Genomic DNA, 11,316 nt, shown 5'->3' on the forward strand with positions numbered 1-11,316 from the left:
ACCATAGACACGAATACTTTGTAGAAAGTGTGTAGTTGTGTGTGTGTTGTTTAATTCCCCAGTCCAGTAAATAACGACACTGCTGCTCCAACATTAACCAGGAAGTCAGACCAACAACTTCACATACTAATGATTTTGTTGGGTTAAGTTGTTCTGGAGTCTGATTCTGCTCCAGCAAAGATCTGCCAGGCCAATCAGACCATCTGGGGGCGGGGCTTAATGTGGATGGACAGAAGAGGAACAGTCATACACATCATCTGATTACAGTTTAAATGTCTCTAATTGGTTGGATGATCATCCGTTTGGATCCAGATGCAGTGTTACCAGACTCTAAACCAGGACTATGTCCAGAACCATCTGGTCCTGGTCTATATGGACCCTGGTCTCTATGGACTGTGGTCTCAAAGTGTTCCACGTTGGGTTCTTACCTCTTGAAAGGGAATCTGGCTACAAAATCCTACTGATTCCACTACAGGAGGCAACGTACACACAATTCAACCTTTGGACATTTTATTTCTCCTGGACATCATCACATTCTACCATTGTGATCATTATACAATCCAGAAGAAGATGGAGATTTCCTCCATGTTGTTCACACATGGAACTCCCCAGGGAAACCAGTCACCAAGGCATGCTAGATGTTGTTGTAAAGTTTTCTGTACAAAACACTGTTTGTCATCTGTAGTACCACCATATGCCCACTAGATGGAGGCACAAACAGAGCTCAGATTCTGTTAGGCAAGTCACAAGGTGGTGCGTAGTTTATGGAGATTAATGCAGAGAGATTTAAAAGGTCATAAAAACAAAACCGGCTACATTTGTTTGCCTCTGAAGTTCAACTTTGGCTGTTTTCTCTGTTAGCTAAGGCTAGCTGATGCTAGCTAAGGCTAGCTGAGGCTAGCTGGTTAGCTCCGGCTATCTTTATGTCACAAGGGTAGGTCAAATCTAAGTAAACCAAGCTGTGGCCCCCAAGATGGCAGCTAAAGAAAAACTGTATTTGTTGCCACGATTGTGAAGATTTGGCTGTGGAAATGTTCAGCAGTCCAACGTCTCCAGAGCGCCACCAACAGGAGAAGAAATGAACAACAACCCAACCCCACCAGCTCACAGCAGCAGAAAGTCCTTTCTGTCACAACAGATACTAACAGGCCGATGATTAAATGCTGTCAGTGTTGTGTATCATGTTTTGTTCCAGTTAAACAATAAATTCTGGAAGTCTTCTACTACTCCTACTAATCCTTATTTGAATATAGCTCCTGCTTATAGAGCCTCAATGAATGTTACAGCTGTTGTGTTTTATGTCTGACTCACATTTCTGAGTAAAACTAAAATCCTTTTTGTCAATAATACTACTGAGTACAGCTACTACTCCTACTGACACTAATAAAAGTGTAGCTACTGTAGTACTACTGTTCTAGCTGCTGCTGAGCTGCAGTACCTCCTTCTGCCAGTGGGTGGCAGAGCTGAGTTCTTCTAAACACCTGCAATAAAACTTGAGAATAAAAGACAAAATAAATCAGTTTTTCTGCTCAGCAACGAAGTGCTCTCAGACTGGATGACTCTCATAGCAGTGCACTCTGGGAGATTGAGTCCTGCTCCATGACTTGATGAACTTGACTGGCTGTACTGGCTCAGACCCTGATTCTGGTTGAGTTGAATAAAATGAGTTGTTTGACAGGAGTCAGATGTGTGTTGTGAAATGATTGTTGGTTAAAGGTTAGATGTAGTGACCGGGGATTTATTGGTTTTGTGTCTTCATTGTGTCTCTGTGGTTGTTTTTGTGTCTTCATGTCTCCGTTGATGTCAAACTGCGTCCGGTATGATCAGATCATGGCGTGAACTCCCGTCTCCAGATTAAACTCTGTCTTCCAGTAATTTCCACGTTTGTGACTCAGAGTGGAAACAAAAACTGGACGTGAGGTCAGCGCCGTTTTCCCATCATGCCGCTGTTTTCTGTGTGTGCGTTCATGCCAACGGCTCCTTAGTGATGGCTGCTCGCCGTTAATGTGTTGCCACGGCAACTGGCTGCTTCTAATGTGCTGTTTATTAGCATCCAGAGAAGACGGCGAAGATGGAGACGGAGGAGATGGAAATGTTTCCACAGCTCAGAGTCTCAGATCAAATCATCTGATCAAAAAACAGCCGCTGGAGAAACGTGGATCAGTTTAAGCAGACGAAGAAACTCAACCAATCACAGCTCAGTTCTTCTCTCTGATCCGTCTACTTCCTGGTGTTTCAAGTTTGGTTTTAGACTCTAAAGTAAAAAATAAATGAATAAATAGGAGTTGATTTGAGTTTCAGTTTAAAAAGCAAAAAACAAGTAAATTTATCTTTGGTTCTTTAATCTGTGAAACCAGAAGTTATTAGATTCATACAGACGCAGACGCACTGAAGGACAACACACCACCTCAGGAAAAACAACATGAAGGCTGACATTAACTTTAGACGACACAATTAAAGAAAGTTTATTTTTTTAATTTGGGATTTTAAAAGATTCTAAATTGGCCGTAGGTGTGAGTGTCTCTCTGTGTTAGCGCTGTGATAGACTGGAGACCTGTCCAGGGTGGACCCCCCCTCTAGACCAATGACAGCTGGGATAGACTGGAGACCTGTCCAGGGTGGACCCCCCCTCTAGACCAATGACAGCTGGGATAGACTGGAGACCTGTCCAGGGTGGACCCCCCCTCTAGACCAATGACAGCTGGGATAGGCTCCAGACCCCCACGACCCTTCACAGGACAAGAGGTTACAGAAGATGAATGAATGAATGAATGAATGGGATTTAAAACTAAAAATGAAATAACAGCTGATTTTCCAGTTTTAAAAGCACAGAGCTGAAGCAGAGAACCTAAACATTTCTCCAGGTCCTGGTAAAGATCTGAGTGGAATCAGTTTTATTCTCCTCATGTTTTCATCACCGGCTGACTGTAGATCAGTCCAACGTCCTCCTCCTGAATTCTGTAAACCTGAACAGAAACAGTTCAGAAGCTGCTTGAGAATCTGTCTGATTTTAGGTTTCCTTCACTGATCATTGATCAGAGACATGAATCTATTCATCAGTGATTCTCTGGAAACAGGAGCTGATCTAAGAGAGTTCTGCTTCTTTATGTCCTAAACTAATAACACCTTAAAACGCCAGTGGAGGGTCTCAGTCGTTCAGGTCATGATATAAATGATCAAACAAGATGAGACAAAGACATTTGGACTAGAAGACATTTACTCCAAGTGTTCAGCTCTAAAGGACTGGTGGGGCGTTTACATGACTAGAGTCTGGTAATGACCTGATACTCGCCTGGACCTGGACCTCTGGACATGGTTCTGGACCTGGACCTGGACCTGGACCTGGGGGAACCTGGTTTTGTCTCTTGGAGGTGTGAACGACGTGTTTTGGGGACAGACGTGGTTCAGTTTTGTTGTGAATCAGTTAAATGTATTTGAGTTTAATCTACGTCTCCCGGACTCGTCCTGAACGCTGTGCTGTTATTCTAGATGTGTCATGGATGTCATCAGTGACTTTGGGCCACGTTGAGTCACGGCTGTCGGTGAGATTCCCTGATGTCGTTCCCACTGAGTCTCTCTGCAGCAGAACATTTTAAAGCAGCATAAAGAGCGTTAAAGCGAAGCGGCCGTCCGTCGTGTTTGTTCTGACTAAATGTTGAGTGGGCGACTCTCTGCTGCTGCCTCTTTGTTTAATGGAGATATCAGCGAGTGCTAATGAAGTCTGCTAATCCTCTGAATGCTCCGTTAATTCCTCTCCACACCGACATTCTGCCGTTGTGTTTGCTGCAGACGAACGTTGCTGCAGCTTCATTGTTTTATTGTTGTGACTCCATTTAAAGTCAATAAGCGCTAATGGACTTTTGTTTAACTTGGATGTCAGAGTTCCTTCATCGCCCCGCAGCCCGCCAGCTGTCAATCAAACACAGAGGTGTCATGTGACCCGCGGTGGGCGGAGTATCAGGCTTCAAAAAGCACAGCATCCTCGGGACCAGGACCAGAGACCCCAAGAACCAGGACCAGAACCAGGACCAGCAGAAGATCCCAGACCAGAGCCCAGTAGGAACTTCTCCTCCTCCTCTCATGTTCTTCTTCTCTTGGTTTTCTCTGCTTCATTTTTCTTTTTCTTCTTCTCTTATCTCTCCAGGCATGCAGTGCGTACGTTGTCCCGCCATTTTGGTTCTCATGGCTTTCGTTCTGTACATTTCGGGAGTCTCCTCTCAGCCTGACAGAGACCAGGACCAGTTCCAAGACCAGGACCTGGACCTGGAGCTGCGTCACCACCGGCTGCTGCAACGTGCTCGCAGCGCCGGACTCCTGTCGCAGGTGAAAATGAACTCGATGACAAAATTAAACTTCCAGATAGTTGTATTAGGAGCATTAGCATGTTTCAGGGTTAGCGTTCAGAATGTCTCAGTTTAATTTTCTGTGATTTGTTTGAGATTTCCGTCTCCACTGATATGCAGGCCAAGAATTAGTCCAGAACACGACCACCTTCAGATAAAGCTAATTAGAGCCATTTGTGGGTGGATTCTCCAACCTTTAGCTCCAGGTTCCAGTCTTTATAAGAAGCTAAGCTAACTAGCTGCAGGCTGTAGCTGTTATCTGAACATCTAACTCTCAAAACAAAAAGTTCAAACAAAGCTTTAATGGATAAACTCTGATCTGTGAGATGTTTGACGGAAAGCATCCAGGACCTACAAACTGTAGCTGTAGAGGACCCAGGACTGAACCCTGAGGTACTCCATCACCGCAATAGTTTGAGTTATAGTTGTAAAATGTTAACTCGCTGTCTTCCACATGTTATTTACATATAGATATGACATATGAAGTATTTACATTTATCTCATGTTGAATCAGGCTCTAGTTGTTCAAGTGAATATTGACAACTATGTTTGAAAATATTTTAAATACTAATCAGATAAACTAAGAATCTTCTTACTTTAGACCAATTTAATGAAGCTTATTACGTAAAAACCAAGGGTGAACGCACTTTGGACTCACGCCCAGGGAGGATTCATTCCAGGAACTACATTCATGAACAGTTTTAGCTAAGTGCTAAATGCTAATCCATCATCCACTCTACTGTCCACTATTTCAATATGTGTCAGTCAAAGGTCAGAGGTCAATAACTTCATGTAACTAGTAAAGTTCGTAGCTGAGACTTCTTTAACTTCATAGTTATCTTAGTGACTGTGATGGAGGCTGCAGAGATATCAGAGTGATGCTACTTCCTCCTCATCTGTAAACACAGGGCTAGTAGCAGCTAGCTAGTTCTGGTAGCTAACGCTAACTGAAATCAATAGGCTAACGCCTCTTATCCAATCATAGCACAGGGACGCACATTTTGAAATGTCAGATATTCAGATAACCTTCTAGTCTCGTCTCGTTGATCTTTTGTTTACACTCGTCATCGCCGTCGCTGTCTTCGTTAACGTTCTGTTTCTCAGGACTGGAGTAAACGTGCGGTGGAAGACCTGCTCGCTCAGATGTCTGTGCCAGACGCTGAGGCCCAACGGGAGGCCGAGGTGGTTTCCGTGGGAACGGGAGGAAGGATGAACCTGGAGCGGTCCGTCGACAGCAACATACCCCCCCGCGAACGCAAGGCCGGCTGCAAGAACTTCTACTGGAAAGGCTTAACTTCCTGTTAAAGGTACACCACCACCTGCGTTTAGCCACGCCCACTCACGGCGTCCCATGTCTCACCTGTCTTTATTTGTTGTTGTTGTTGTTGTTTCCAGTCGTGGCTCGGACCAATCCCTGATCACCTGGCCTTCAACTGGAGACTAGACGGACCAATCAGCAGCTGGCTGGCTGCAGTGTACCTGAGTAATTCATCTAATTAATAATTAAAGAGAGAAATCAGTCAAGTGTGTAGCTCCGCCTCTTCTTTCCACAACCATTCATCATTTATTTCAGGTTAAACTCATTTAACACGTTTGTTGCTGATGTGCAGCTCGTGTCCACGGCCTGAGAACAGAGTGCATGATGGGAGTGTGTTTGAAGAGAGAGAGCGGGTCGAGTGTAATTAACCTTTAATGGAGAGCAGAGAGAGAGAGTAAATATTGGGCGAGCACATTAACCAGAGTCACAGATGTTTAACTGAATCAAAGAGCTTCACTCCTCTTCAAACAAGCCCCGCCCACTGCCTCAATCCAAGCCCAGGGATTGGTCGGTGCAGACTTTCATCCTTTAGTCCTGCAGCAGCGTTTAAAGCTTCAGCTCGGCGTCCACTTTATTAGGTACACCAGCAGCCTGATCACACTGTTCCACCGTGAAGCTTTAATTCACTTTAGTTCAGTGTTCATTCATAAAGATATAAAACCAGTTTTTTTGATGAAGGAAAAAGAATCAGATGTTTTAAAACATCAGAAATAACGTTTGTAGTGAAACAGTTTCTCTGTCTGGACCAAGTTTATTGTGAAAAACCAAGTGTGTCGAATTCAGATTCAATCAGGATCAGGATCAAGATCAGTATCTGGATCTGGATCTGGGTCTGGGTCAGGGTCAGGGTCAGACTCTGGATCTGGACCTGGATCTGGATCTGGATCTGGATCTGGGTCAGGGTCAGGGTCAGGGTCAGGGTCAGACTCTGGATCTGGACCTGGACCTGGATCTGGATCTGGATCTGGGTCAGGGTCAGGGTCAGGGTCAGGGTCAGACTCTGGGCTGTAACCTGAAGAGTTTGTGTTTAGTTTTTAGTCTGATTCAGACTGACGTCATCTGTTGCTTTAATAATTAAACTGATTTACTGGACTCCTCTTTGTGTTCACATGTGAATCAGTTTAAATCAGTTTAAACCGATAAAACACTTGTCATGACTTGTTCTTGTCAAACGTGAACTCAGTTAAAGTCTGAACCTGATTCATCAAACATCAAAATTATTGATTAGAAACTAAGATGTAACTTTGATAGATTTCTGTCTTTGGAGTCGTTTCATTTATTTTTGATTTCATTGTCAAAGAATCCAGAAGCAGCGTCTGATTGTAGTCGTGATGAAGAGGAGGACAAACAGCTGCTTCTTTGTGTTTCACTGATAATCGTCAGAGTGTCACTCAGCCGGAGCGTTTGTTTTCTACACAACAGAAAAGTCAAGTGAGGCAGCAGGTGTTTGTCTTTAATGTCTCCTCACTGGACGCAACACGTCTGCACGAGGACGGACGGGAAGACGAATCAGAGTCAGACTGAAAACTAAACGACGGAGACGAGAGTTTTAATAAATAAAAGTTAGACTGACTGTAACAGCTGCTGCTGCTGCTGCCGCAATAAACTCAGAATAATTGAAAACTAAAAAACAAATGAACAAACTGTTATCAGGGCCGAGCAGAGAGAGAGAGAGAGAGAGAGAGACAGAGAGAGAGAGAGAGAGAGAGAGAGAGAGAGAGTCTTATCTCAGTCTGTCACCTGGTCGGTCGGTTTCAGTCTCCACGGTTTCCACGGTGATGAATCAATGACTCCCTGTCAGCTGACGGCGGCCCAGCTGTGGATCATCATTATTATTATTCATTGTCCACGTTGCCACTGCTGTAGTTTAAAGTTGAGGCGGGGGCCCTGAAGGGAAGCAGCTGGAACCAGGTGGAGGTCAGAGGTCAGAGGTCAGAGGTCAGGTCAGTCTGGGGCCCCCGGTGGACAGGTAGAGGATGACATGATGAACGAGGAGTTTCTCCTTCGTGTGTTGTGTGAGTCGTGATAAACGTCCACGTCTCTAAATAAACATGAGAAAGGCTCCTTTAATGGGTTCAAAGGTCACGGTGAGGAGAGAAGGAGGCTGGGGGGGGGGGGGGGGGGCGGTCAGCGGGAGACCCTGCGTCACGGCGACTCCCCGCTGAGGAGCCGACCAATAAAACGGCTCGCTGGGTGCAGACCAATCAGACGCACGGCTGGAGGTGAATGTGTCCGTCGGTCCGGACTAATCAATGAGCAGAGACACAGCGGGACAGTGTCCATCAAACACAGAGACACCGCCGGCTTGATTAGCAGGTCAGCACGCCCAGCGGGATTCTGGGAAATCTGTTTAGACACACAGAGAAAATGTCCTCCTGACAGGAAGTTAAAGACTCGTTCAGTAACCAGAGGACGGAGACGAGGAGGAGGAGGAAGAGGAGAATGGAGCTCTCTGATTGGCTCTGGTTAAATCAGCTGTCCTCCGAATGTCCCCACAACATGAGTAAAGCACTAACACACACATCCAGGACGCTGCTGTGTCTCAGCGGCTCGTCCATTAACCGCAGGGTCGCTGGTTCGATTCCTGACTCGTCCGTCCTCAGATTGATGAGGAGCGCTCGATAAAAGCGTCTGGTCAACTTCATCAGAGTCAGAGCAACAGAAACTACAGCAACGGCAACGGGACAACTCTTCAGTGACAGTGGGGGCCTCCCTCAGGGGCCCCCACCTAAAATAAACTTTAAACTACAGCAGTGGCACAGAGACGATGAGTGCGTTTAGCGGCTAGGATGCTGTGGCAATATTAGCTAGAAGTTGTTTGTTTCGTTTCGTTGTAAACTTCACAAACTGAGACTCTGACGACAGAGAATAACTAAACTATAACATGAATGCTAATGCTATAGCTAGCTAGCTAAGAGTAACATCATATCTGTTGCTGCCTTCAGATTAGCTCTGAGCTCATGGTTACGATACAGGAAGCAGAAGTTGTTGAAGCTAACAGTTAGCAGGCTTAGCTAGGAAATGTGACGTCATAATGAGAGGATGAGGATGTGTCAACGGACACGTTACAACTCCAGAGCATCTCTACTGCTGAGCTTTTGACGCCACTAGAGGGCGCCGCTCACAGCAGCGTGTCGTTAGCTAGAAGATGGCCGCCATGTCTGAGATGTTTAGGCTTCACGTGGCGGCCATCTTTATTCAAATCTGGGATCTAAACTTTTCATTTTTATCTCGTTTTCTTCAAATAATCTTTGTTTAATGTTTGAACCTGTTTCTCTCGTGGCGACCTCCGTCTAACTCGGACCAACAGGCCGAACCAATCAGCTGTCAGAAACCGGCGGCAGCTGAGGTCGGGCAGACGTTTCCGTGGTGACAGTGTTCGACAGGTGTGAAACGCGTCCTGTCGTCGGCCGTTAGCTACCAGACAGCTGAGGAGGAGGCTGTGGTTGCTAGGATACAGGCAGGCATGCACCAATCAGGAGACGGCTCCACTGCTGTAGTTTACAGTTTGTGTTTTTAACCCGTCACTGTTACTGGGAGGAGGTCGGGGTGGATGGACGGCTCGTCTCTGTGGCCAATCACAGAGCAGCTCTGTAGCTTCTTTGCTTTGATTGGTTGTTTGTGTTTCCAGAGAAGAAGAAGCTGCTTCATCACTGAGACGCCCACAGATTCATTAACGCCTCCACGCTGAGGTCACGAGTCCACGGAGACGCAGAGGACGCTCAGAGACGCAGAGGACGCCCAGAGACGCCCAGAGACGCTCAGAGACTCTCAGAGACGCTCAGAGACGCAGAGGATGCTCAGAGACGCTCAGAGACGCTCAGAGACGCAGAGGACGCTCAGAGACTCTCAGAGACGCTCAGAGACGCTCAGAGACGCAGAGGATGCTCAGAGACGCTCAGAGACGCAGAGGACGCTCAGAGACGCTCAGAGACGCAGAGGACGCTCAGAGACGCAGGACGACGTCCACGTCTTAATGTCTCTGATGGTTTCATTTCAACTTTTAATCAAAGTTATTTAACGAGATCATCACGAATAAACGTTTATGTGTGAGTGTGTCTGTGTGTGTGTCATGGTGTGTGTCATGGTGTGTGTGTGTGTGTGTGTGTGTGTGTGTGTGTTGGACCAGAGCTCAGGGGCCCGGGGCCTCCTCCTCTAATATCTGTCTCAGTGTGAACTGTTCCTGATGAAGTGATGAATTATTGATTCATCACTTCATCAGATCTGATGTTTATGATTCGGTTATCGACGCCCCGCCCCCTTACCCCCCCCCGCTGATCGTCCCGCTGCGGGTCCGCGGGCCTCCGCCTGAGAGACTCTGTCAACAGAGCAGCGGGACGGTAAACGGATCATTACACTAACGCAGGAGGCGGTGGAGGCACGATCATCATCATCATCATCATCATCATCATCATCAGTCACCCCCCCCCCCTCCCCGGTGAGGAGCCTTTATAAGCGGCGCAGAGGCGGGACGGAGGCAGAAGCTGCTCCGAGCCTCAGACTGACAGACTGACAGACAGACAGGTGATGAAGATGATGACCTCCTCCTCCTCCTCATCGCGCCTCCGCTGCCTCCTCCTGCTCCTCCTCTCCCTCAGCGCCTCCTTCAGCTGCTCCTCCGCCGCTCAGAGAGACTCCAAACTCCGGCTGCTGCTGCACCGGACCCCGCTGCTGAGCTCCAAACAGGTCTGAGCAAAGTTAGATTAGATTTATTATTAATTATTAATGAGTTGATTTAAACTGAACTCTATCAAGTTCTAATGTTTGAATCATGGAACAAATAAAACCTGGTTCTATTCTAGTAGAGGCTGTTACATTAAATGTTCACTTCATAATAAATCAGTTTAATAAAAGATGCTTTTATTTTCTGGAAAAGATTTTTGTTTTTAATCAGAAGAGAATAAAAAGAAATGTTTAAATTTATAGATGAGACGTTTTCAGATGAAATGAATGAATGAAGGTAAAGATTTGATTTGAAATATAAAACAACAGAAAGAAAAGAAAAGACTTTGAATCTGAACCTGATTCATTTAAACGTTAATCATTCAATCTCTGCAGCTTTGAACGGGAATAAAGATAATTATTATTATTATTATTATTAATGTTTGTCTGATCTGACCCAGGTTCAGGACTCATCCCCCCCCGTCCCCGGGGTTAGTGCTATGATTCATGCGTCCACAGCGTCAGAGATTCATTCATTCATAGAAATCTTAATCTCGTCTCATTTTTCTGTCCCTGTTTGTGTCTGGTTCAGTTCTGGTTCAGGTTCTGGTTCAGTTCTGGTTCTGGTTCTGGTTCAGGTTCAGGTTAAGTTCTGGTTCTGGTTCTGGTTCTGGTTCTGGTTCAGTTCTGGTTCAGGTTCAGGTTAAGTTCTGGTTCTGGTTCAGTTGGTTTCTTGTGTCTCATCTTTTCTGTCTCCGTCGTCTCCAGGACATGTCTCGCTCCTCGCTGGCCGAGCTGCTCCTGTCGGACCTCCTGCAGGTGGAGAACGAGGCTCTGGAGGAGGAGAACTTCCCTCTGGCTGAAGGAGAACCTGAAGACATCCACATCGACCTGGAGCGAGCCGCCGCCGCCGGCACCGGACCCCTGCTGGCCCCCCGAGAGAGGAAGGCTGGCTGCAAGAACTTCTTCTGGAAGACCTTCACCTCCTGCTGA

General features: G+C 46.3%; 2 protein-coding genes across 2 annotated transcripts; both read left to right on the forward strand.

Annotated features, from left to right (window-relative positions):
- Nucleotides 1–3,846: 3,846 nt before the first annotated feature.
- LOC311498366 (somatostatin-2-like) lies at nucleotides 3,847–5,760 on the forward strand. The gene is given in 7 exon segments (XM_084558911.1): nucleotides 3,847–3,924; nucleotides 3,926–3,967; nucleotides 3,969–3,999; nucleotides 4,002–4,048; nucleotides 4,050–4,056; nucleotides 4,145–4,323; nucleotides 5,448–5,760. Coding segments are annotated over 7 exon segments (579 nt in total). The 5' UTR covers nucleotides 3,847–3,852; the 3' UTR covers nucleotides 5,649–5,760.
- A 4,434-nt stretch (nucleotides 5,761–10,194) lies between these two features.
- On the forward strand, nucleotides 10,195–11,316 carry LOC311498310 (somatostatin-1-like; the record flags this gene model as incomplete). Its single annotated transcript, XM_084558843.1, has 2 exons — nucleotides 10,195–10,347; nucleotides 11,092–11,316. The coding sequence occupies 2 exons, from the start codon at nucleotides 10,195–10,197 to the stop codon at nucleotides 11,314–11,316; spliced, it is 378 nt and encodes a 125-aa protein (XP_084414969.1).

The sequence above is a fragment of the Chelon labrosus genome (assembly GCF_963514085.1).
Source record: "Chelon labrosus genome assembly, chromosome: 13".
Classification (NCBI taxonomy): domain Eukaryota; kingdom Metazoa; phylum Chordata; class Actinopteri; order Mugiliformes; family Mugilidae; genus Chelon; species Chelon labrosus.